Here is a 26,061-nt window from a genome sequence, read left to right as displayed (position 1 = left end):
AATCAGAGAACAGGGTGCGTCCAAAAGGTACGATCGGATAAATGAGTAACACACAGGTTCACTCAGGATATGCTCGGAGGATGGAATAGAAATGAAACGATTGTAAGAACTAAGAATCCTATCATTATTTTCGCGGCAGTGTCGGAGAACGGCGATTCACCAACGAGCAACACGCTGTTTACGAATACGTGTACATGTATTACCAGAAATTATTGTATCTTTCGATACAGCCATGCTGCCCAACATACCTCAGCGCCACGGCACGGTAGCACCACAAAGATCGTGCCCGCCGCCCGCACAGCACAGCCAGCGAGCGTAAATACATTGCAGCCAGGACACGTCGGTCGCGTCTGGGGGCGACGGGCACCGCGGAACGTGTCGTAATGACGTACCGCCGTGCAGCACAGCGCTCCCCTATTTATCCACGGCGCTGATCGGTTCACAGGGGACAGGCACACCTCGTGGCACACACCTGGCTACAGCCCCACGCCCCCAGAGGCCGTGTCACAAAGATACAAAGCAGAGTCGACGGCCGGATAGGAAACTGACCATCCAACGCACCACATAAATCGCAGGACGACATAGACTGTTCACTGGATGTCTGTGACCGGTTTACTGTTTCGAAGTTCGAGCAAGCTACCTACGTGAAATACAGGCGGTCTTATAAATGCGGTCACCCACCCAGTGCCCAGCTAGCTCGGATACAGACGGCTTCTCAGAGCTCATCCTCAATGTATCGCATGGACATGTTTCGCCACGGTAGCGGACATCATTCTACCAATAAAGGCACGAGAAAACGGCATAGCAAATCGGCGGGCAAAAAATAAAGCGAAAACTACCAGCCTCATACAAATAGCGCACTACGGCCGCAAAAATGATAACCATCCTCTCATGGTAAGCTCAGTGCCTTCACTGTTCGCAAAAGCTAGGCGTGGACGTCATGCTTGCACGATACAACAACGATAGTCTAACGGTTACAAGGTATTATACAGCCCAACAAAACAATGTACAATTTTCTGTCAGCGAGCTCAAACCGACAACACGGGACAGATGCAAACAACTCTTGGCTACCACGCAAAGACTTCCCGCATTCACACACGAAAACACTACGATGCATCCTCTCAGTCATCTTCCGATCAGTACCACACGCAGAAAGAGCCTGTCGCAAAGAAATATCGAATTTCTCAACTAAACGATGGATAGATCTTCAGATACAAACAAAACCCAGTGGACATTTATAGAGTCAAACCAGATGTTATACACCCAAAGCAAACCAGTAAATTAAATCACTTGCTAAAACCAAAATTCAGCACAAAGCACCATCAGTCTGGGCCTAACACCCGCCGTCATGCCGACAGCAGCGCCAGTAGCGGCGAAAGGACGAAGCTGCAGCTCCGGTGAACTCCGCCAGATGGCAGACCTGCGCGGACTGTCGTGTTGTTTTCGATCCGCGATGCGGCCTCTACCGGCGATACCGTCCGAGGAAAGCCTTGCAGTTGGGGCAGTAGTGCTCCTTGTCCATACACTCATCCATGCAGCACGGGATCAGGCAGCAGCCCATCCAGCAACTGGGGAAAGAGATGGAAATCAATCAGACGATCCAGCAGACAACATCATATTTAGCAACTGGGGGAAGAAGGACAAAACATCAATCTGACATTGAACTGAGATCACTAAGTGGGAACAGATAGTGGCACTTAGACAGACACTGAAGGATCAGGCAGCAGCCCATCCAGCAACTGGGGAAAGAGGGAATAGGTCAGACACTCGGGCATCAGAGAGCAGCTCATCCAGCAGCTGGGAGCAGAGAGGGAAATCAGACTAGGACACTCAGATCAGACAGCAGCCGATTCAGACCGTTCCGTGCTTCTATCCTCAGGATACATAAATCCTTCTCCTCCACGCCGCAACCCCCTCCGGGCTGGACAGGCAACTTTATCTCATGCGGGCTGGCACCGCTGCTCCCGAGGGAGCGCACCCCGTAGCCGGGTGCAGTGAGTACCTTGGGGCTGGGTGGCCTGTCCTCTGGACGGGCTCAGCCCCGGTGACTCACTAGGGTGCCTGCCCAGACCAATGTCTCCCCCTATATCCTATCATTCTCCCGGCTCTGAAATGGTCCCATTGGACTGAAAGGGCCTAACCCAACAAAACAAACAAAGTCCATCCACAGCTCGGGGCAGAAGGAACAGGTCAGACTCGGGGATCAGGTATGTGGCAGCGGCCCATCTAGCAGCTGGGGGAAGGAGGAACATCAGGCTCTGAGATCGAACAGCAACTGGGGCCAGAGTAGAACTCAGAATCAGACACTAAAGAGATCAGACAGCAGCTAATCTAGCAGCTGGGCAGATAGAAAGAACACAGAGAGACACTGAGATCAATCAGCAGCTGGGGGTAGAGGGTTGCTGCTGTCGCGACGACACAATACTAAATGAATGGAGCGATGAACAGCCCAGACACACAGGCCGTGGTACTAGGCGAGGAGCACTTCCTCCCTCTCTCCTCACCCGAACAGAGCGATGAGCAGCCCGGACACCCAGGCCGTTGTGCTGGGCGAGGAGCGCACGCTGGTGTCGATCTCGGCGTGGCAGTGGGGACACATCATGTGCGTCGGATTCGGTCCCGTGTACGGCACCGTCTGGATCACCGTAGCCGTCGGCACTGCCATCGGCACTCCGCCTGCGGAAACGGGGGAGGTAGGGGTGGTCACATGTCGGTCACGGGTCACATGTCTCAGTTATTGCCGAGTGCCCGGTACAGGTCACATACAGTCAACCAGCGACCCCCTACATTAGCAATAGCTACTATGAATACTGAATGCGCCAATATGATCAAAAGATAGCAAGTTCAGGCTTTTATATGCAGTCCAAGTAACACTAAGCTCAATAGAAGATAGAGCCAAAAGAGGAACACCGGATCCCATTGAGAGTCGATAGATGGCAGAGGTATCAATGAGGGATGTCCGCATTCCACACACGCCTGAACGACAAACATCTCAATATATCGCAATTACTGCATTCAGGTTCACAGCAATACGGATTCAATATCATTTCAACCCTGGAAGACATAATCCTCTATACAGAGCACTGCGATCCCGTGACATCTCGAGGCTATCTCTATACGTCATTGCTTTGTGATAAGGGGCGCGCCTGCCGCGTAGAGGGTATCGCGTCACAGCAGCTGTTTGGTGACCACGGTCTGCGTCCGATAGCGACTATCAGTGCGATACGGCCCGCCGCAGCTCTCTCGGCCTGGTATCCTGAACCACTCCCCCACTCCCCCATAAACCTCCCAAAAGCACACGTTCTTTCTTCAGTACGGCAAACCCGTACTATCCACAAGTTAGAAATCCGTGCCCCTTACCCAGTCCGGCGTCCCGTCCCCCTCCTCCAGTACTCAATACTCAGCCGGTGCCAGTATACGTCGGTACATACACGTCCCCTCCTTAGTACGCCGACCGTACTCAAACCCATTTGAACACATCGTACCCCGCGCCTCCCTGGTCCGGTATAGCGAACTGATACTCAGTCATCACTGTCAGATAGGCCCCTACCTGTCTCCGTTCAGCCCTCCCCAGTCCGGTACCCTGAGCGACATTCCGATATCCCTATCAGATTACCCCTTACATATGCAATCCGTTTCCAGTCCAACACCAGTATCGATATCCCTTTATCCCACAGATAATTCGTGACCCTCTCCAGTCCAACACTAGTATCGATATCCCGCTGCCACAGCCTGATAGTCCCGTATAACTCCTCACTCTCCCCATTCCGGGTTCCCGTCCCCCTCCCCACTCCGTAACCCGTACGCACCTGGCGGCGGCCCGTACTGCCCGTACTGCTGCTGCTGCTGGTGCGGCCCGTACTGGCCATACTGCTGCTGTTGCTGCTGCGGCCCGTACTGGCCGTACGGCTGCTGTCCGTACTGGGGGTAGCCGGCGGCGCCCGGAGGAGGTCCGTAACCGCCGTACGAACTCGGCTGCTGCTCCGGTGGCTTGTAGTTGGCCGGGCCTGCGGGAATGGACGGCATGGGATTAATTATTGATAAATAAATACACGACCGAGAGGCACCGCAAACGGTGGAGTGAAGTAGTGTAAGAGACGAAGGAGGAAGGAGAGTCAAAGGGGTGATGATGAGCAGAAATGGGATGGTGGATCGAGATTTACCTTCATTAACCCACCGACTCACACGTCGCAGCCAAAGACACAGGACTAGCTGGGACAAGACTGGGCACTAGGCAGTATACACCATACAGCTGACCCAACGGACAACATTCAGCAACGGGAAACACGTGATCCACATATTCACAGAACAGCGTGACAGCGCGCGGGAAGCGGATGGGGGATTCCCGCTGCGGCCCCTCAGTTCAGCGGCGTGTGACCTCCCATTCCATCCGGAGCACAGGGTGGGCCTCCGCCGGCAGATGCAGCCAGAGCCCAGGGCCAAAACAGCGACCGGGGGTTCCCCGTCCGTCCCCTCGCACTGAAGGTGTGCGGCAGAGCCACCGCTGAGGACCGTGCACGGGGCATCTGAGAGCTTTGGGGGTCTTACTAGACACAAGAGCTGATATAAATGCCAGCACACATTAACCCACATACATACATGAGGTAGGGTAGCCGCTGTCCAGCCGGGCTTTCTCTTACCTGGCGGAAGGTGTGGGGAGGCGCCCTCGCTGATGGCCTGGTTATAGCTGGGAGGACCCTGACTCGGCTGTTGGTAGTCGTGGGAAGGTGCCGACGGCTTACTCATGGCGATTTCTCTGGGTTACCGGCGATGAAACTCTGTGGACAGAGGCAAGGGGTTAGCTAAAGGTATGTGCTATACAACGGGTCACTCAACAAATTGCGTTATACGGCGGACCAGCAGTAACCTGCGTCAGTCAGCTGGCTCCGTATGTGGATAGTCATTCGGTAACTCTGGTCTATACATAAGACAAAGGTTAGACATCTGATTATAATCAAATGTCTGAATGTGCAATGTTGGCTCTTGCTATCTATCAATAGCCAATATTGCACATATTGCTGTCAAAAGAATTGACGCCTACTTTCTGATTTGACTTGTGAGCCACCACCATATCAGAAGCAATCTTTATCATCCCCCCTCCCCCCCCAACAATGTTTTTACCACTTCAACCGGCTACCGTCGCCAATCCTACTTCTACAAGTACAACCGCACTTTGGCCAGTCCCCGCGCGCCGGTGATCCATCGATAGTCGACTGTACAAATCCCCTGGGGGAGGTGCACGCCGCAATTTGCCGAAAGCCGTCGGGTAAACACGTCACCCGGCGAGCCGTCCGTGACCGGCAGCGTCCGGCGGCGGGACGAGTGGACAGCGCAGCACGGAACTGTGCTGCATTCAATGTCCTATCCAGATGTAGACAACACAGCCAGCTAGATAGCCGTCCGGTCTACTGTCCAGCACAGACAGACAGCCGCCCGTCCCATCCTGTCCCGCCGTGGAACACAGTCCTTCCAGACAGCCGTCCTGCCCAGTCCAGACAGAAAGACAGCCGTCCCATCCAGTCACGAATCGTAGCGCCGCTAGATAGCCGCCCGCTCTGTCCTGTCTCGTCAAGCCACGGAACGCAGCTCCGCCAAGACAGGTGCCGCTAAGTCAGACAGCAGTCCTGTCATGTCCCGCTAAGCCAGTCAGACAGCCGTTCTGTCCAGCCCCGGCGGCTCGCACGCAACGCCACCACCGCCGGGGCCGCCGGTTTATCGATTAGTCGAGACATACCGGCGCATGGAGCAGCGTCCGAGGTCAGGGCGGCAGGCCGACGACGCAGTACAATGTCCCGACCGGTGGAGCGGGACGAAAAGGTTACGCGCTTATCGACTAAGTCGAGTCATGTTTGTCTTTCCTAAAGGTGTTGGATCGAAGCGGCTGTGTGCCTTTCATATGGGCGTTTGACGGTGGGAAACCAGCGGCAAACCCGACACGACCGGACAATAGGCGACGAAACCGTTCAATGACGATCACGTGGAAAATTTGGCTCCATGTGACGACATATTCCTGACAACCAGCAGGCCGCGACATTTTCGTGCCAGGCGTTATTACTACCCATGCCACATCCTTGCAGTTGTTAAAGGAAATAGTTCACTTTCACGAAATTATTTTTTTGCAATGGATTTGTGATTTTTTATGTTCAAAATGATCAGCAAAGAAAATAAAACCTTTTTATAACAAAATATTATTTTCTATATTTTTGATATAGGAAGAACTTTTCAGTTTCTGTAAGGCACACGCGATCCAGTATGAAAAGAGCATGGGTCCCGAAAATTCTTCAGAAACTAGAGAAATTATCGCGGCCACCGGCATTTGGGCGATCTGCTCGTGCTTTTGTTACTGGAGCGCCTCACTGGAGCGAATTTCTCTAGAGTTCTCGTAGATAATTTCTCTAGTTTCTGAAGAATTTTCGGGACCCATGCTCGTTTCATACTGGATGCGAATATATGCAAGGCACTCATCCTGACGAGAAATAGAATATCTTTGCCTAGGGTGATCGTTGGGCTGTAAAAGCTCCTGATTTATGCTCGTCTCAGCCCAAGCTACGGAACTGCTATTCCAGTTCAAAACCCATGTTAAAATGTGAACTATTTCCTTTAATGTTAAAGTTCAACAAGTGTCAGGTCCGCACTAGCGACTCAAACTTTCGCCTGGCCTCCGACAGTTGCCAGTGTCGGCCAATGGGGTCGTGGGCTGCTCGTCCCGTTGATCTAGTTGGCCACAGACTACCCCCAGTCTTGGGTTTCAATTAGCCACACTGGCAGTCCCGTCAGTACTATTCGGTCATACATCGTTCGCCGTCAGTTTGAAAGTCCGTCAGTCTCGCTCAGGTCCACCAGTCTCAGCCAGTCACAGAATACCATCCTTCAGTCCCGTCAGTCTAAGCCAGTCACAGAATGTCAGCCTTCAGTCTCAGACACCTCACACAGCTACATTCGGCCACGCCGCTCCAGCCCACGTCGATCCACGCCGGAAAAGCACGGGATATGGAACCGTTCCGTGGCCTTCACTCCACCTGACCCGGCGGACCGCGGTATCGGCCCGCTCTGGCTCACCACGAGGCGAGCGGTGAGCGCGTTGCAACAGGCAGAGCGGCGAGAGCTGCCGGGTAGAGTAGGTAGAGCGGTGGGCGCCGATGGGCAGAGCGCTAAGCGCCAGACGCCCCCCGCCGCAAATGGGCGACCAGTCAGCAATTTTCACCGACCCAGCCCTGCAGCCGGCTGCAACAACGAGCCACCCGGATGCGACGGATCCATTCCCGTGCTGAGCCACCAACAAACGCTGCCTGCTCGTACAAGGATCCAGCCGCATCGCACCGTCAACCGTGTGTTATTCCAACATACATCGGTTCTCGTAAGGCGCTGGCGTGTAGAGCGTTTGGAGAGCGCTCTCAGTCTGTATGGCCGACGCCACCACAATAACAAACGACCACGTCAGGGCGGCGGATAACCCGGCACCGCCGCGGGCCGAGGAAATTCCGACTCAGACGGCCTGTGGACCTGACAAACGGCTAAACCCGGGCCACAGCGCCTGTCGAATGGGAGACAACAGGGCAGGGCTAGGGTCCGTCCCAGGGCAGGGTCTTGGCCGCCGCACCTCCATACGACCCTCTCAACAGGCAAGCCATCAATATACCGGGGCGCCAATATCAACACAAGATTCCTGAGGGCGAGATAAACATTGCCTGCCATAAGATCAGCTCCATCCCAGCCACAAGCCAAACCCACTCACCCTAAGAACACACCACAGTCTTCCACTAAAACTCCTGTAGCTGTGACCGATTCAAAGGCTCGTCTGCCACACCCTCCTCTCACAACACACCGAGGTGCACTGCGCCGTCTGCGCAGCACACGTCGCGCCGACCGACCGACCGACGGCGGCCGTGACGTCACAATGAGCGAACGATGACGTCATCCTCCCGGGCCGAGTGGCACCACGGCGGGCGGCTCTTCTCCCGTGATCCGGGGAAGCCCCACATTCCTAATCTGCCCGGCCATAGGCTATGGTGATGGTGAGGTCCAGGAGTGCGGTGAGCTGTGACCTGGAGAACAATCAGGAGCTGTCGGCAGGGGAGGGAGAGAGATAGAGGGAGAGAGAGAGAGAGAGAGAGAGAGAGAGAGAGAGAGAGAGAGAGAGAGAGAGAGAGAGAGAGAGAGAGAGAGAGAGAGAGAGAGAGAGAGAGAGAGAGAGAGAGAGAGAGAGAGAGAGAGAGAGAGAGAGAGAGAGAGAGAGAGAGAGAGAGAGAGAGCTGGTAGAAGTCTCACCAAGAACAGTCACTGGCTCGCCGAGGTCCCTGCGGGCGTGGCAGGGTCAGTCACATCAGTGCCCGAAGTCAGAGACACCGACAAGACATCGACATCGGTCGTGCCGTGCGGTTCGTTGGATACAACAAACGAGTTCACAACGGACACTACTGCACGCATACATACCTGTATCGTGTCCCACGCCAAACATACGTGGAATAACGAGACGTACAACTCAATGATGAAAGAGCCCGAAGGAACATCAAACACGCATAAAGGCAAATATGTAATACGTGTCCCAAACCTGTCTCCACCAAGCGCCCCTTTCCTTTCGAATGACGTCAACGTGACGTCACACCACTGAACGACTGCCACGTCATCTCATGCCTGGGCAGCGCTGTGACAGGGCGAGAAGACAGCATTTGACGTCACGGGTGACGCAATAATGATCAGATAAGCAGCCCGAAGCAGGCCTGAGAAGTGAGAACCGAGGCCGCCCAATTGCCCGACCGCGAGCACGTTGTGACGTCCGATGAGTCAGCGTAGTGAAAGCAGAGGAACGATGGTGCCGCGTGGGCCCAGGAAGTGTAGACGCGTGCAGTGTGACTGTGCACGCACCCTAATAGCATACACGTAGTGCTTAATAGAGAATAACCCATTAGTAAATAGAGGAACACCAGAACATATAGGGAAAAGTGGATATGCGACAAAGGAAAACAACGTGTCTAGGTAGGTATAGGTGATCATCAGGTGTGTTGAATATAGATCGCAGTAGTCGATGCTATTACGCCGGCATGATGAATGGTGTTTATTATTATGTGACAAGAAGGAAGACAAGCATACAGTTACCCATATAACGGCAACCGACGGACAACCACTGATAGGCCAGGCATGACAGTCAGGGTCAGCCAGAAAAGAGGCCGTGCATTTCAAGCCGAAAATATCCAAACAGCGCATTCCGAGAGCTAGAGCAGCTACATGAGAGCTGTAGTACTTATACGAGGTAGTTGTTACACGGGACTCGAAGGAAGTAAGTGCAGGCGCTGAAATAGCTCGACATAATGTGTCGGTTGTCAGTGGTTAGGTATAATAAAACCGAAATCCAGTCGTCGACCTGTGCCGAGCGCAACAGATTGACTCGGGGTAGACCTCCACTAGCAACGACCCAAATGATCAGCATCCAGCTTTAAAACGCAATACATTCGTTAGCGATCCGGTTAAGGTTTGGTTCAACAAGATCGATCAAGTTACAGCGATAAAAGAGAACGTCGCACTCATCGCCGACCTAGGTTAAGAACATCAGACTTCAACTGGCCACTTTCCAGCAGCCACTTGGCGCAGTTCGAACCCAATGTTAACATAGCTAATTCCCACGGCCACGACGTGGCTGTTCAAACTTGGAGTTTGGATTGTCTCCTTAGGAAGCGACCGGAACGTTGTTAAAATGTTTCATCGGGATTTCACTTTCCTCTCCATCCACTCATTGTCAATGTTCAATGGGCATCTCAGACGCCAAACGGTGAGGCCCCGATATAGCATCTGACCATTGACCGGTAGTACAGGGCCAGGCGAGCGAAACTGAAACGACCGATTCCTACCGATGCCACGAAGCGAATATTCCAACCAGACATCAGAAGCGCCTACCGGCTCCGCATCAGTGCAGCCTGTATACCTTTCATCTAAATATAGCTCAATCGCGAGAGGATCAATACTGGCGACTGACTAAGTCAGATCATATCCATACACGGTACACCCGAGAAGACGGCAATGGCGGACTCAACTACAAGCCTTCAGCAGTTAGAGCGGGGGCACAACTCACCAGTTTCATTGAGAAAAAAGGATTATAAGAGACTGATCCGGGCACTATTGAGTTACTAGAAAAAGAGACAGTCCTCACTCTAAGAAAAACTCGCTTGAAGCCCGAAATGTCCGAGATGGAGGTGTCGACTTTCGGCTTTCTTCGTTTCTTTTCTTTTAATCAAATAATTTCGATCTGTGCTGCTTCTTAGCGGGCGGTCATCTTAGCGACCAGGTGCTGCGCCACAAACCACTTGAGCTCTGAGTTTGATAACGCCAGTTTCAGCTGCACCTACAACCTTCTGAGGCTGCTAGTCAGCTTCTGTTTATCTATGTCCCCAAGAAGATAGCTCAGAGTGTCTCTATTAGGTGGATATTGCGGGACCATATCACAGACCCATCCTTCATCTACATTAAAGTCCAGCAGACTTGATTTGAACTATTGATGGGCTTAAAAAGCAGGTGCTCTAGAGAGTAGCATAGGTACGAGTAATTATGAATGTAAAATGAAGTCTCAGGGATTCTCTGAATATTAACCCTCGCCCTTATTGGTGTTTTTCCAGCCGCGAACGTATAAGGGGGTGGGAGGGGGGGGGGGGGTCCGTTGGACCCCCCCCTTGCCGTTTCGCCCCTGATCGAGCTAGAGCTTCGCAAAAAAAAAAACAAGCGTGTTGCCCTGACGAGAGGAAGCCGATGATACCCAATTTTAAGGTCCTAGGTCATTGGTTGACCTTGCAGGTCAGGTCAATGACCCAAAAGTCGGGAAAATCGGGACCAGTTGAACATCGCAAAGCGTGGCTGCTATGGGGTTTTTCGGGGTGCTGATCACGAATAACATGTTAGATTTGATCACAGATGATGTCTTCATGCATTTAGTCCAGGTCGGGTCAGGTCAGGTCAACCAGTAGGGGTCCTGCCGGGTACATTCCTAGTAGGTGTCAACCGCCTCTGACAGCTTCATAGCATGTTACGAAGGAACCAAAACTACTTCGTAAATGTTCATGTGGTTGCTAAATTCGAATTCAGCTCCAAAAACTGGCCTGGAAACATGTAAAACTCGAAAAAGTGAGCCGAGGCCACCAAAGGTCAATGACCTGATCTGACATTCAGGTGACCTTGACTGTTGACACCCACCCTTATGCATGGGGGCAACATCATATCACATGTTTAAACGCTTGAAACCACGAAAAGTCCGCAAACGCGCGGCTAATGCGAGCCGACATACGCCGAATCGCGATTTCGGCCAAACATGGTCTCGAAAAGTAGGTCATGGGTCAAAGGTCATTTGGGTCAGGGCCATGAAATTTTTAGAGTAGGTGTAAAATTGATTAACGCGAGGGTACTGAAAGTTTCGTCGCGATCGGCCGCTTTTTACGCGAGCTATTCACGAAAAACCATGGGGTGGGCCCGTTCGACCCCCCCCCCCCCCCTATACGGGCGAGGGTTAATGAATCCATGGACCACAACTCCATGGTTAGGAAACAACATGTTTAACACTATACAGTGAACCAATTAAAAAAAAAATCATTCTTATAATTTGCGTAACCTTTCGCTCAGCCTCACACCAAATTTTTAAAGGATCATCCATTTTTTCTAATTTTTGCCAGCTTTCGCTAAGCCTCATGCACATCTTGTCAATTCCTGGATTCTTCTTCCAGGAGCCATGGGTGGAGCTTTTCCAGGAAAGTTGGTGGGGCAAAAAGTTGTCAAACCTACAATGTCCGATTGTTAAGTTAGATAAAATTCAACAATGAATCAATTCTTTTCATTACAGAGATAATATTTTGCATTACACAGACATTTCAAAGCTCCTCAATGCGAAAAACATAGGTTTGCTAATCAGTAAAGTCCTGCAAATCGGCTTAAGTTGGTGGGGCAAAACGCTTATTGGTGGGGCAAAATGGCAAGTTGGTGGGGCAGGCGCCCCACCAAGTGAATAGGAAGCTCCACCCCTGCCAGGAGCACTTCAAGGTATGTCAGGTATCAAGTACAAAGCCCTTGCACAGTGTTGGTCACTTTCATTGATGACAAGCCTCCCTTTCCAGTACTTTCAACCATTTTGGTCATGATGGAGGGGCAGGTGAATGCCGTAATACAGAACCATCACAGATCACCATTTCTGCTAGGAGAAAGGAGTCAACGGCAAACCAGACTGCCACTAACTGGCCCCAGACTATGCTCGGGGTTACATGAGCAGAGTTAATACGCATTACAAACGGACTACAATGGTGAGCGAATAGGAAAATCCGTTCCTGATACGCATTTACTTGCTCATGAAACCCCGGTATATGTTGTCTCAGACAGAGCTGGGCAGGGGCTCCTCCAAAATCTGCCCCACACCCTTGACCACACCACAGCTCACATCTGCACTGCACTGCGACCGCAGTACCTGGGCCCTGGCCGGGTCATGGGCTTTTATGGAGTCCCTTGTAAAAGACTGCTCTTTGACCTACCTGATCTTGTCAACATGACCTGTTTATTGGGTATTCTTAGAGCAGGCGTCTCACATGCTGCCACCGGTTTGGGAAAAGTCGCTAGATTCGTAAGGTCTGACGATGATGATGATGACGATTGGGTTTGATGGCGTGCCCAAATTCTGAGGGTTATATGACGCCAGTAACTTATCTTCTTGCGTGAGGTGCGGGGCAAGAACTGAACAGCGAGTTAACAACAGTCTTAAAGCGCAGGTGGGCGTGCTGAACAATGGTGAGCAATGTGCAGTTTTCTCTCAAAGCACGAATAAAATGAGGTAAGAACGGGACAACAGTCCAGATAAGGTCTAGAGATATTTCTACCAAATCGTTTTATAGGGTATCATGTATCATGTATCATGTATTAACAACAATCACGAATGCCGGTTGGCCCTGGTGATGTTAAATCTGGTTCACACATTATGCACACATCAGTATCGCACATACACACAAGTACATACACACAAGTCTGGGGTAATTACATAGCGGCGATTTAACCCGCGCCCCGTAGGGCTACCGGCGGACCCTACCACCCGTAGGGGGGGGGGGCCGTTTCGGCCCCCCCCCCTAAGATCTCGGAAAGTTACCGGCCGATTTTCAAAATTCAAACGGCGTTTGATAGCCCTACCCGGGAACTACCTTGTGACCAAATTTCATTGACCTAGGTCAAACCGATGACGTCACAGGTCAGGTCAAAGGTCAGATTTTCACCGTTCACAGGCAATTCAAGAAATGTGCTGTGAAATCGAGTAAATTGGTAATTTATTGAAAACCATCGATGGTATATTGTTCGTCAAACACATACTTTGCTATCTGAGGTCACTGATACCAGGTCAGGTCGCAGCGAGGTCAGGTCACCGGGGGTCACAATATGAATGTGTCGTGTGATACATGTTTTATGGTCCATTTTACATGACAAATGCGATTATGTGGGTTAGGCAGCCTTTGGGGCCAGCCTAGGTCACGTTTTGGTGAAGGTCAGGTCAAGGTCAGGTCAAATTAGGTCAAATTTCAAAGTTGATATTTTTGCATAAAATGGGTATCCATTCGATGCAGCTCGTCACGGGGAGTCTAATGGTGGTCTTTGTTTTGCTCTACGAGTTCTAGAATTGCCAAAAATTGAGTTTGAAAATTTGACGTCATCATTTTTGAACAGTTTTTTCGCTATAACTTGGCCAAAAAACGAGATATCGATCTGAAATTTGGTATGTAGATAGAAGACGGTAGGTACTATCACATATATTCCGGTTTTTTCGAAACTCAAAAAACTTTTTGGATTTTTTGGCTAATATATCCAAAAAAATGCTTTTTTGATTTTTGGGGATCAAAACTCAAAAATTTCAAAAATCCGAGATAGCAGTTTTGTAGCCCTGTCAATTCTACACCTTTTATGTCTTGATCATTTTTCTGTATCTTCAAAGCTGTAGGCCTGACAGGTCTTCTCGCAAAGGTCTTTTTTCGGTCGAAAATGACAGAACATGACGTCACTCTGACGTCATTTGTGGCCAACCTATCACAGCCTCTGGAAAAATTTTTGGTCACAATGTGTAAAATTGATGCCCGGAGGGGTCCTGAAAGTTTGGTGGCGATATCTGTAGCCGTTTAGGAGATATCGACCGAAAAGGACAGGGGGGGGGCGTTTCGGCCCCCCCCCTACGGGGCGCGGGTTAAAAAACGGAGTCAGTTTATTTTCTGAGGGGGAGGCAAAGGGGGGGGGGATACACAGATAACTTGTTTCTCGGGAACGCCTTATCGGAGCCAGGATTGAAAGGCGGCGTTGGAAAGCGTTCGAGTAGACAAGCCTAATTAGTAATGCAAATTATCATCGGATTGGGGGGGGGGGGGGGCAGGGGGAGATTGCCCATTGACCGATAGCCCGGGACAGCTGATCGGAGCCAGGCTTGCAAGGCGACGTTGGAAAGCGGTCGAGTAGACAAGCCTAATAAGTAATGCAAACTAGCATCGGGATACTGGGGGGGGGGGGCGCAGGGGAGGTTGCCCCTAGACCGATAGCCCGGGAACAGCTGATCGGAGCCAGGCTTGCAAGGCGACGTTGGAAGCGTCTCGAGTGGATGAAGCCTGGCTCCGATCAGCCGTTCCCGAGCTATCAATCAGGGGCAATCCCACGCACCCCCCCCCCCCCCCAGTATCCCAATGATAGTTTGCATAACTGATTAGGTTTGTCTACTCGAACGTTTTCCAACGCCGCCTTGCATGCCTGGCTCCGATCAGCCGTTCCCGAGCTATCGGTCAAGGGCCACTCCCCCCCACGCATCCCCCCAAGGGGCACTCCCCCCCACGCACCCCTCCCCCAGTATCCCAAAGATAATTTGCATCACTAACTAGGCTTGTCTACTCGAACGCTTTCCAAGTTTCCAAAGCCGCCCTGCAAGCCTGGCTCCGATCAGCCATTCCCGAGGTATCGGTAAGGGGGGCAATCCCCCCCCCGCCCCGCTCAGAAAAAAAAACTGACTCCGTTTTTGAAATCACCGCTATGTGATTTATGATTACCCTTTATGGCGTCGCGAATTGGTAGAAATATCTCTAGACCTGACGAATCTAGTGACTTTTCCCAAACCGGTGGCAGCATGTGAGACGCCTGCTATAAGAATAGGTACCGTTTATTACAGGTTAGGTATTTATTTACAGAAGGTTCGCCATCGATGGTGAATTGGGGTGCAGATGCTACAAATATGTAATAGCAGAAATGGTAGGTTGTGGGTTGTGTTTTTAGGGCCTTGGTAGGTTGTAGGTTGTAGGTTAGCACTTAGCAGCAGGGCCTCGTCTAAGGAATTTTCACTGGGGGGGGGGGGGGGGGGGCAGAGACTGAAGGAGCCAAACTTAGGGTACCCCAAATCTTGTTTTCTCGCCGGATTTAGGCCACTTATTTTTTCATCACACCCCTGAGTCTGACAACATGAATATTTTTTAACAAAAAAAAGAAGAAAATAGTAGGCAATCCGACTCATGCTTTTATATTAGTTTGTAGCCTCCTCTCATTGCCCCATCAGACAGTAATAATCACACTTCTCGGTGTTGAGCGTTTGTTTGAGTGGTGTTGAGCGTTTGTTTGAGTGGCAGTGCCTTGTCGAACGAATTTACATGCCGAGCCTTATGTCGAGGGCCCACACGCATATATTTTTTTTGCGAACCACATCGGTTTCTGATGGGCCCCGCCGACTTCTGAGCGCTCGATGCCGAGCTCTGAGGGCTTATGCCAGCTTCCGGACCCACGTCTTCCTCTATGGTAGCCCACACTGGTTTTATATGATTCATACCAGGCTTTAAGGGTCAATCTGAGTGGAGACCGTATTTTGCCATGTAGGGCTCCCTCAGGCCTCAGACCAGTATAATGCCGGTGTATCAACTTTATCGACTTGTAGACTGATGGCTTCTCAGGTGGATTCTCCGTAATCGCCGTGGATCTCCGACACGGCCTTAAGGTCGTCAGAGGCTATAAACTAAACAAAAATGAAGATTTTCCCGTGTAATAGTGCAATTTCAGGCGAGGCCCGTCGGGACCCTAAGTGGCTGGTATTTGCCCTCCGGGACTCCATGCCGACTTCTTTAGATAATCCAGCTGTCAGTTTCCGTCCCCACAGACAGACCACCAATCTGCGCCTACGTACGACCACCCAGAACTGGAGCCTGCTTCATTACGATTAGGAGCTACTCAAGCCGCACACCGGACCGTCCAGCCAGAAGTTGGACGCCGCATGTAGTGAGGACGACGATAGGCAAAAACAAGAGATTGACGCCCTGTGAACAGAAACAACAGATTGATACGTAAAGGAGATTTTTTTTGCCGGTAGAGCGTTGAACTCCGCGTGGTGAGGGCACGCGTCCCGGTTATAACAGTCCGGGTTCGAAGCGCGACAGAGTCGCTCGATGTTTATGAGCCTCCTGGCGAGTATGGTTACGGTTGGTGACAGGCCGTAGCCAGTCGAAGTCAGTGAGGGGGACCGGCCGTGCGCGGCTACGGGCTATGTGCATACGTTAAGCGTTGGGCTCTAAATTCTGTCATAGATCAGGAATTGCGCGATCGGAGGGTAGAGGGCAGGGCCAACGCAACAAGCTCTGCTTAGCGGGGCTCTGTCCTTGTGCATCCTTCCATTCAAAAGGTTCGGACTAAATTTATAAAAAAGAATATCCGGGGTACGGAGTTGGGCGCCTGAAAAGACTAAATGTAACGTATTGCTGAGCGAAAAAATGGTTCTTGATAACAGCCCTAGGTAATCGGGTATATCAATGTGCTCACTGCTCACATTGCTTCGTTTACGCATTTGTTTTATGTGCACTGACGCCTCGAAATAAAAACTCGTTTGCTGGCTATTGCCGGCCCCCCCCCCCCCAGTAGTGACTTTTTGCCCTGACTGGGGGGGCCAGGCCGATGACTGCGGGGTTTCAGTTTGGCCCCCCCAGTTAACATGTTAGACGAGGCCTTGCTTAGCACTAGCAGGCTTGTAGTTTTCATTTGTTTGTTACCTAGCTATAATACCAAAAATATATGGGATCAATTACTACTGTTTTGCCTTGCTCATTGCTGTCAGCATTGGCTGTCTGCGTCCTGCGGTAAATATTTACAATTCAAATAAGTCTGATTCACTTCTCAAGCATAAATTTTGCATATATTTACATAATTTGACATCCTGAATTTAAATATGATGCTTACATGTGGCACAAATGTAAGAAACACATAACCTAACCTGTCCTAACTCACCCTTCCTCTTGCGTCCACCAACTCAGCGGGACAACGGGACAACTTGTAGAGAAAAATAACAAGATTGACATCTATGTACGACACGAGTTTCAAGGAACAGCTAAAGCAAAACAATTTGGGCTGAAAATAGGAGCTACCAAATGAAAGCATTTCATTTGACGAGCTTCACCAAAAGTCGCAAGCCGCGCATGCATATTCAAATGCAAAAAAATACTTTCAACTTCGTTTACATGTTCTAAAAAAAAGCCCTTATAAAGCCATGAAACGTTCTCAGCTCGGTGCAGTTCGAGGTTATCTAGCAGGTTACTCGATTATTTTCCCCTTCAAGACTGATATCCCAAGATTCAGGAGAACATTTTTAAATCTCAACTTTTCTCTCAAGATATAAGAAAAGTTTTAAAAAAAACTTCTTCAAGTATGTTACACAAAACCGTGACGTCATGCTGCCAAATGTCTGTAACATGCAAATACGTCTATGATGCGTCAATTTTGTATAAAATTGGATTGCGCAATGTTTTGGCAGCGACGCACACTGGTCGGAAACGCCCTCACGAGAGGCCACGGGCGATTCCGGAGTTTCGGATTATTTTTTATATAGATCGATTTGAAATTGATCAAATTATTATACTTAGGCCAAACAAACTAATCCGGGTGACCAAAAATAACTGTAATCAGCCCCCGAAGATGGGGTATCCCCGAAATCGGAAACTGACGCGGAGCAAGAGGTTTCTTGAGCCGGATATTCAGAGTCTTATTGCTGATAGACAACAAATTGAAATCCCACATATTATGCATCAAAATGTTCGTTATGAAGTTGCCGACTGGTCAGTGCAAAATTTTTGGCATACTTTTTCCCTAACTAAGATGTACTGTAGCTTTTTTATGAAGGCTCTCCTACAGTGATTCTGGAATATAACTGCAAAGTTTAGGTAAGGAAACAACAGGTAGTCCCATCTAGTTCCACTCTGATTTTTTGTGAGATGAAGCAGGATTTAAATTTACACCAGGGCAACATAAAAGCTAACTGCGCATATTTGCGCAAAATTTGCAGGAGCCGCTCTTCCTACCCAACTACCGCCCGCCCCGCCCCAGTTTCGGCTTGGCCGCCGCGCCCGGCTTACGCTGACCTGTGTGGCCTGCACGCATCCATGCGTAGTTGACTGGTCATTAAAAACAGATGCGCTTGAGTTTATGAATTTTGTGAAAAGCGCGTTTTATGTATGCATTTATGTATGTATTGACATCAAAAGCCTTCCACATATTGCGTGGCGATTACGGCTTGCATTTAGAGAGCCTTGCTATTGACAACCATCACTCGGCTGAAGAAAGTGGAAATTGAAACCTTCGTGAATATAAGACGCTGCAAATATAGGACACCTGTCACTGACATCGGGTTACCTTGGGCCGTCTTTTTACATTAGATCACAATTCCGGTATTTAACCCTGGCCGGACCGATTGGTTTTCTATATTGACGGGGAGGGTTGGTACAACTCCCTCGCCGTTTCGCCTCTAATTGAGCTAGAGCCTCGCGGAAAAAACAAGCTTGTGTGACGTTATAAGACGCAACAATTAGGTACTACCCGATTTTAAGGTCTTATGTCAGCCAGTGAACTCTTAGGTCAGGTAAGTGCCACAAGGCACGGGCTCGGTTTTAGGTTAATTACTTTGCCAAAAATGGTCGCACTGCCGCGATTTTGACATCATCGTGTTTGTCTAGCTCAGGCGCGTTGAATGCTATACTTGGTGTTCGGGTGAAGTCAACTTAAGGTGTTAACCTCGGGTCAAGGTCAGGTCGGAGCCCCTCAGGTCACGAAAATGGTTAAAGGAGGTCATATCGCATATCATTCGATTCGGCAGGTCTTCCTGAGTCCAATGGTGGCTTTTCCGACTCTCTAGCTCCATCTGATCAGGAGTTATTGACGAAAAACGTATATGGCCTTAGTGACGTCATAAATGACGTCACGCAAAGTCAACAATGCTAAAGTGAAGCACTGGACCTTGCAAGGAGTGCATGAAATCATTCCCGGTGCCCGAATAGCAGCTCCCAATTTCCCTTGTTGATTTAAAGTGGTGCTAGATCCTGTATTATACTCAATTATGACGTCATAACTTAACAGATTCACGTCATATATTTAGTGCTTAACATCCAAATGATAGCTTACATATGACAGAGAAGGTATGCAAAGTTTTATGAAGTTTGCTTCACTAGTTGTGGAATAACAAGCAAAAAACTTTTGCGGAAAGGCCGCTGGCCTCTCGCTGGAGCGTTTCCGACCAGTGTGCGACGCAACGGTAAATTGAAAATTGAAATAAGTGGGCGCAACCAGTCGGCGTTTGAGTGCCGGCGAGGTCTGTGGGGTGCATAATTTACATGTAACGGAAGTTAGCAGGGATTCAGCAGGGGTTCAGCAGGGATTCAGCAGGGATCGACGGCCCCTACGATTTCGCTGAATTTTGGTGGAGAGGTGCAGAATGGTGTCCTCTATCGAAAATCCTAGTGCCAAAATGCGGGGAATCCATCAGGGGGGCCACAAATCCCAAAAAACAGTATGCCCTCAGGGCACAATCGACGAACTTTGAAAACCCTACTTCTAGCCGTCAAAACAGCTAAAAATGCACGACATTCGAAAGAGGACAAAATTTTACGTGCAACGGTACCAAATTTAGGGGGCTAGCGCCCCCCTGAACCGAACAAAACAGCTTCAAATATATGGGCCCGGGAGTATGCCCTCGGGGCATAAATAAACGTTTTCAACAATTTCAGGCCTATAACATCGACAAAATCCAGCAATATGCACATCATTGGAAAGAGCGTAATTTCCCAAACAAAAAACCCAAATAACATTTTTCGATGGGGCCCACCTGGGGCCCACGGGACCCAATTGAAATTTGGGGCCCAATGGGGCGGCCCCTACGATTTTCTTCAAAATTTGCACAGACACTCTCCTGGGCCCCCTCTTCAATCTGGCTGAAGAAACCTACCGGGGAATCCAGAGGAAGGGGCCCAAAGAGGGCCCCAAAGAGGCCCTTTCTAAGTATTGCCCCTAATTTCGCGACCAACCCCGGCAATATGCACATCATTGGAAAGAGCGTAATTTCCCAAACAAAAAACCCAAGTAACATTTTTCGATGGGGCCCACCTGGGGCCCACGGGACCCAATTGAAATTTGGGGCCCAATGGGGCGGCCCCTACGATTTTCTTCAAAATTTGCACAGACACTCTCCTGGGCCCCCTCTTCAATCTGGCTGAAGAAACCTACCGGGGAATCCAAAGGAAGGGGCCCAAAGAGGGCCCCAAAGAGGCCCTTTCTAAGTATTGCCCCTAATTTCGCGACCAACCCCGGCAATATGCACATCATTGGAAAGAGCGTAATTTCCCAAACAAAAAACCCAAGTAACATTTTTCGATGGGGCCCACCTGGGGCCCACGGGACCCAATTGAAATTTGGAGCCCAATGGGGCGGCCCCTACGATTTTCTTCAAAATTTGCACAGACACTCTCCTGGGCCCCCTCTTAACCCGCGCCGTGCTGGGGGGGGGGGGCGTTTTTACGCCCCCCCCCTCAGGTTTTTCGCGAATATCTCAAAAACGGCGGCGCGCAGCGCCGCCGTTTTTGGTACACGTGTTCCTACATCATTTCCGCACATGTTGTGAAAATTTCAGACCTAGGCCGTTCAAGGTCAGGTCACCAGGTCACGTCAAGTGACCTTACCTCAGAAAAAGTTCAAAGGCTCGCTATAGCTACACCGACTGAACGATCACTTTGAAACTTTCAGCGATTGATATGAGTAACAGTATGTATAAAATGTATATCTCGGATTTTTGATATCTGTGACCTAAGGTCAGGTCAATTTTGCGACCTCTCCATTATAAGTCAATGGGAGAAAATTGAAATGCGCCTCTTTTGGACGAATATCGTTCAAAACGCTCTCAAACATCGGTTCATAGGTAAACATGACACACTGAATAGGATAAATGCACCTGTGACCCCTCTGTGTGCCCCTGAGGTCATCTCAGGTCATGAACGGTCGCCAGCAGTTTTTTGGCTATAACTTTTGATAGAGACGTGCTAGAGCGGTGAAAACACGTCAGATGTGTTCAGCTCGACGATACGGATCGACTGATATGCAACATGACCCTTTTCGGTCAGGTCATGACCTTGACCTGAGGTCAAATTTTCAAAATGACCTTTCAAGGTCAACAAATAGTTCATTCGACGCGTCTCGACGAGAGGAACACGATGCTGGCAAAAGTAATGTCATGGCGCTTATGAGTCAAAAGTTATTGACGAAAAAACGTTTTTCGTAAAAACGGCTATTTTTGGAGTTTTTGCCCTCTGGAGGCTAAACCGTTGACCTGAGGTCAAATCTGAGAACATTACTCAGAAAGGTCTGTAAAAGGGCTATCGAATGCGCTTTTCCGCGGCGCTGTAGCTCTATCGGTTCCCGAGATAGCCGTTGGCAGTTTCCAAAATGTTGAAATAGTCAACATTTTACCTTTGGTGACCTCTGGTGACCTGACCTTTGACCTGACCCAAAAAATGACCGAAGTGTTTTCGTCCTTATTTTTGACACTCTTTCGATTGCCGCTTACCGCGTGTCGCTACGTGGCCCAGGAGCCGAGTTAGACGGGGGGGCGTGAAAACGCCCCCCCCCCAGCACTCGGCGGAAAGTTCAGGCCACCAGCACGGCGCGGGTTAAATCTGGCTGAAGAAACCCACCGGGGAATCCAAAGGAAGGGGCCCAAAGAGGGCCCCAAAGAGGCCCTTTCTAAGTATTGCCCCTAATTTCGCGACCAACCCCGGCAATATGCACATCATTGGAAAGAGCGTAATTTTCCAAACAAAAAACCCAGGTAACATTTTTCGATGGGGCCCACCTGGGGCCCACGGGACCCAATTGAAATTTGGGGCCCAATGGGGCGGCCCCTACGATTTTCTTCAAAATTTGCACAGACACTCTCCTGGGCCCCCTCTTCAATCTGGCTGAAGAAACCTACCAGGGAATCCAAAGGAAGGGGCCCAAAGAGGGCCCCAAAGAGGCCCTTTCTAAGTATTGCCCCTAATTTCGCGACCAACCCCGGCAATATGCACATCATTGGAAAGAGCGTAATTTCCCAAACAAAAAACCCAAGTAACATTTTTCGATGGGGCCCACCTGGGGCCCACGGGACCCAATTGAAATTTGGGGCCCAATGGGGCGGCCCCTACGATTTTCTTCAAAATTTGCACAGACACTCTCCTGGGCCCCCTCTTTAATCTGGCTGAAGAAACCTACCGGGGAATCCAAAGGAAGGGGCCCAAAGAGGGCCCCAAAAAGGCCCTTTCTAAGTATTGCCCCTAATTTCGCGACCAACCCCGGCAATATGCACATCATTGGAAAGAGCGTAATTTCCCAAACAAAAAACCCAAGTAACATTTTTCGATGGGGCCCACCTGGGGCCCACGGGACCCAATTGAAATTTGGGGCCCAATGGGGCGGCCCCTACGATTTTCTTCAAAATTTGCACAGACACTCTCCTGGGCCCCCTCTTCAATCTGGCTGAAGAAACCTACCGGGGAATCCAAAGGAAGGGGCCCAAAGAGGGCCCCAAAGAGGCCCTTTCTAAGTATTGCCCCTAATTTCGCGACCAACCCCGGCAATATGCACATCATTGGAAAGAGCGTAATTTCCCAAACAAAAAACCCAAGTAACATTTTTCGATGGGGCCCACCTGGGGCCCACGGGACCCAATTGAAATATGGGGCCCAATGGGGCGGCCCCTACGATTTTCTTCAAAATTTGCACAGACACTCTCCTGGGCCCCCTCTTCAATCTGGCTGAAGAAACCCACCGGGGAATCCAAAGGAAGGGGCCCAAAGAGGGCCCCAAAGAGGCCCTTTCTAAGTATTGCCCCTAATTTCGCGACCAACCCCGGCAATATGCACATCATTGGAAAGAGCGTAATTTCCCAAACAAAAAACCCAAGTAACATTTTTCGATGGGGCCCACCTGGGGCCCACGGGACCCAATTGAAATTTGGGGCCCAATGGGGCGGCCCCTACGATTTTCTTCAAAATTTGCACAGACACTCTCCTGGGCCCCCTCTTCAATCTGGCTGAAGAAACCCACCGGGAAATCCAAAGGAAGGGGCCCAAAGAGGGCCCCAAAGAGGCCCTTTCTAAGTATTGCCCCTAATTTCGCGACCAACCCCGGCAATATGCACATCATTGGAAAGAGCGTAATTTCCCAAACAAAAAACCCAAGTAACATTTTTCGATGGGGCCCACCTGGGGCCCACGGGACCCAATTGAAATTTGGAGCCCAATGGGGCGGCCCCTACGATTTTCTTCAAAATTTGCACAGACACTCTCCTGGGCCCCCTCTTAAATCTGGCTGAAGAAACCCACCGGGGAATCCAAAGGAACGGGCCCAAAGAGGGCCCCAAAGAGGCCCTTTCTAAGTATTGCCCCTAATTTCGCGACCAACCCCGGCAATATGCACATCATTGGAAAGAGCGTAATTTCCCAAACAAAAAACCCAAGTAACATTTTTCGATGGGGCCCACCTGGGGCCCACGGGACCCAATTGAAATTTGGGGCCCAATGGGGCGGCCCCTACGATTTTCTTCAAAATTTGCACAGACACTCTCCTGGGCCCCCTCTTCAATCTGGCTGAAGAAACCCACCGGGGAATCCAAAGGAAGGGGCCCAAAGAGGGCCCCAAAGAGGCCCTTTCTAAGTATTGCCCCTAATTTCGCGACCAACCCCGGCAATATGCACATCATTGGAAAGAGCGTAATTTTCCAAACAAAAAACCCAAGTAACATTTTTCGATGGGGCCCACCTGGGGCCCACGGGACCCAATTGAAATTTGGGGCCCAATGGGGCGGCCCCTACGATTTTCTTCAAAATTTGCACAGACACTCTTTTGGGCCCCCTCTTCAATCTGGCTGAAGAAACCTACCGGGGAATCCAAAGGAAGGGGCCCAAAGAGGGCCCCAAAGAGGCCCTTTCTAAGTATTGCCCCTAATTTCGCGACCAACCCCGGCAATATGCACATCATTGGAAAGAGCGTAATTTCCCAAACAAAAAACCCAAGTAACATTTTTCGATGGGGCCCACCTGGGGCCCACGGGACCCAATTGAAATTTGGGGCCCAATGGGGCGGCCCCTACGATTTTCTTCAAAATTTGCACAGACACTCTCCTGGGCCCCCTCTTCAATCTGGCTGAAGAAACCTACCGGGGAATCCAAAGGAAGGGGCCCAAAGAGGGCCCCAAAGAGGCCCTTTCTAAGTATTGCCCCTAATTTCGCGACCAACCCCGGCAATATGCACATCATTGGAAAGAGCGTAATTTCTCAAACAAAAAACCCAAGTAACATTTTCGATGGGGCCCACCTGGGGCCCACGGGACCCAATTGAAATTTGGGGCCCAATGGGGTGGCCCCTACGATTTTCTTCAAAATTTGTACAGACACTCTCCTGGGCCCCCTCTTCAATCTGGCTGAAGAAACCTACCGGGGAATCCAAAGGAAGGGGCCCAAAGAGGGCCCCAAAGAGGCCCTTTCCAAGTATTGCCCCTAATTTCGCGACCAACCCCGGCAATATGCACATCATTGGAAAGAGCGTAATTTCCCAAACAAAAAACCCAAGTAACATTTTTCGATGGGGCCCACCTGGGGCCCACGGGACCCAATTGAAATTTGGGGCCCAATGGGGCGGCCCCTACGATTTTCTTCAAAATTTGCACAGACACTCTCCTGTGCCCCCTCTTCAATCTGGCTGAAGAAACCTACCGGTGAATCCAAAGGAAGGGGCCCAAAGAGGGCCCCAAAGAGGCCCTTTCTAAGTATTGCCCCTAATTTCGCGACCAACCCCGGCAATATGCACATCATTGGAAAGAACGTAATTTCCCAAACAAAAAACCCAAGTAACATTTTTCGATGGGGCCCACCTGGGGCCCACGGGACCCATTTGAAATTTGGGGGCCAATGGGGCGGCCCCTACGATTTTCTTTCAAATTTGCACAGACACTCTCCTGGGCCCCCTCTTCAATCTGGCTGAAGAAACCTACCAGGGAATCCAAAGGAAGGGGCCCAAAGAGGGCCCCAAAGAGGCCCTTTCTAAGTATTGCCCCTAATTTCGCGACCAACCCCGGCAATATGCACATCATTGGAAAGAGCGTAATTTCCCAAACAAAAAACCCAAGTAACATTTTTCGATGGGGCCCACCTGGGGCCCACGGGACCCAATTGTAATTTGGGGCCCAATGGGGCGGCCCCTACGATTTTCTTCAAAATTTGCACAGACACTCTACTGGGCCCCCTCTTCAATCTGGCTGAAGAAACCTACCGGGGAATCCAAAGGAAGGGGCCCAAAGAGGCCCTTTCTAAGTATTGCCCCTAATTTCGCGACCAACCTCGGCAATACCAGCATCTGCGATGCTGGGCTCCGCATCGCGGGACCGCAGGTTGTTTGAGCAAGCACCTCTGTAACGCCGCAAAAACGCCCGCCGCCAAACGAGAGGATGAGCCTTGCAAGTGCAGCCCGGAGCGGGTGTGTCACGAACTGACGTGCACTGCACTCTACTAACCTGTCTCTAGCGGTTTGCCAAATTTGAGTGCAATCGACCCGGCCGTTTTCGAGATCTGGAAGTGACACCCTGCACGTGCGCACGTGCAACCTGGGTCCCAATTGACTTGTGCACGGCACTCTATTCGCCGGTTTCTAGCGATGTACCAAATTTAATCTGAATCGGCCCAGCCGTTTCCAAGATCGGGAAACGACCCCTACCCGTGCGCACGTGCAGCTGCACCCCAACCGTGGCACATGAAAATACATACT

At 50.5% G+C, this 26,061-nt stretch overlaps 1 protein-coding gene across 3 annotated transcripts; it reads right to left on the bottom strand.

The window, feature by feature from the left end:
- Positions 1-177: 177 nt before the first annotated feature.
- Positions 178-17,368, bottom strand: LOC122380783 (lipopolysaccharide-induced tumor necrosis factor-alpha factor homolog). 3 transcript variants are annotated; one of them, XM_043364252.1, is made up of 5 exons: positions 17,236-17,368; positions 4,641-4,778; positions 3,810-4,007; positions 2,505-2,676; positions 178-1,568 (listed from the first exon to the last, which is right to left on the bottom strand). In XM_043364252.1, exons 2-5 carry the CDS (start codon positions 4,744-4,746, stop codon positions 1,463-1,465), a joined length of 582 nt encoding a protein of 193 aa, XP_043220187.1. In that variant the 5' UTR covers positions 4,747-4,778; positions 17,236-17,368; the 3' UTR covers positions 178-1,462. The 3 variants fall into 3 exon arrangements, with proteins under 3 accessions (XP_043220187.1, XP_043220188.1, XP_043220189.1); XM_043364253.1 differs by lacking the exon at positions 17,236-17,368 and adding an exon at positions 7,736-8,045; XM_043364254.1 differs by lacking the exons at positions 178-1,568; positions 17,236-17,368 and adding exons at positions 1,634-1,739; positions 7,736-7,898.
- Positions 17,369-26,061: the final 8,693 nt, after the last annotated feature.

This window comes from Amphibalanus amphitrite, unplaced genomic scaffold, assembly GCF_019059575.1.
Source record: "Amphibalanus amphitrite isolate SeventyFive unplaced genomic scaffold, NRLGWU_Aamphi_draft 000106F_arrow, whole genome shotgun sequence".
NCBI lineage: Eukaryota > Metazoa > Arthropoda > Thecostraca > Balanomorpha > Balanidae > Amphibalanus > Amphibalanus amphitrite.
This window is presented reverse-complemented; position numbering and strand designations above follow the sequence as displayed.

Excerpts from the sequence above, each read along its gene's own strand:
- LOC122380783 (XM_043364252.1), bottom strand. The coding sequence starts at position 4,746 with ATGAGTAAGCCGTCGGCACCTTCCCACGACTACCAACAGCCGAGTCAG. Across the intron at positions 4,008-4,640 it reads CTCCCCACACCTTCCGCCAG|GCCCGGCCAACTACAAGCCA; the intron begins GTAAGAGAAAGC and ends CCATTCCCGCAG. Across the intron at positions 1,569-2,504 it reads CTGCTCATCGCTCTGTTCGG|TTGCTGGATGGGCTGCTGCC; the intron begins GTGAGGAGAGAG and ends CTCTTTCCCCAG.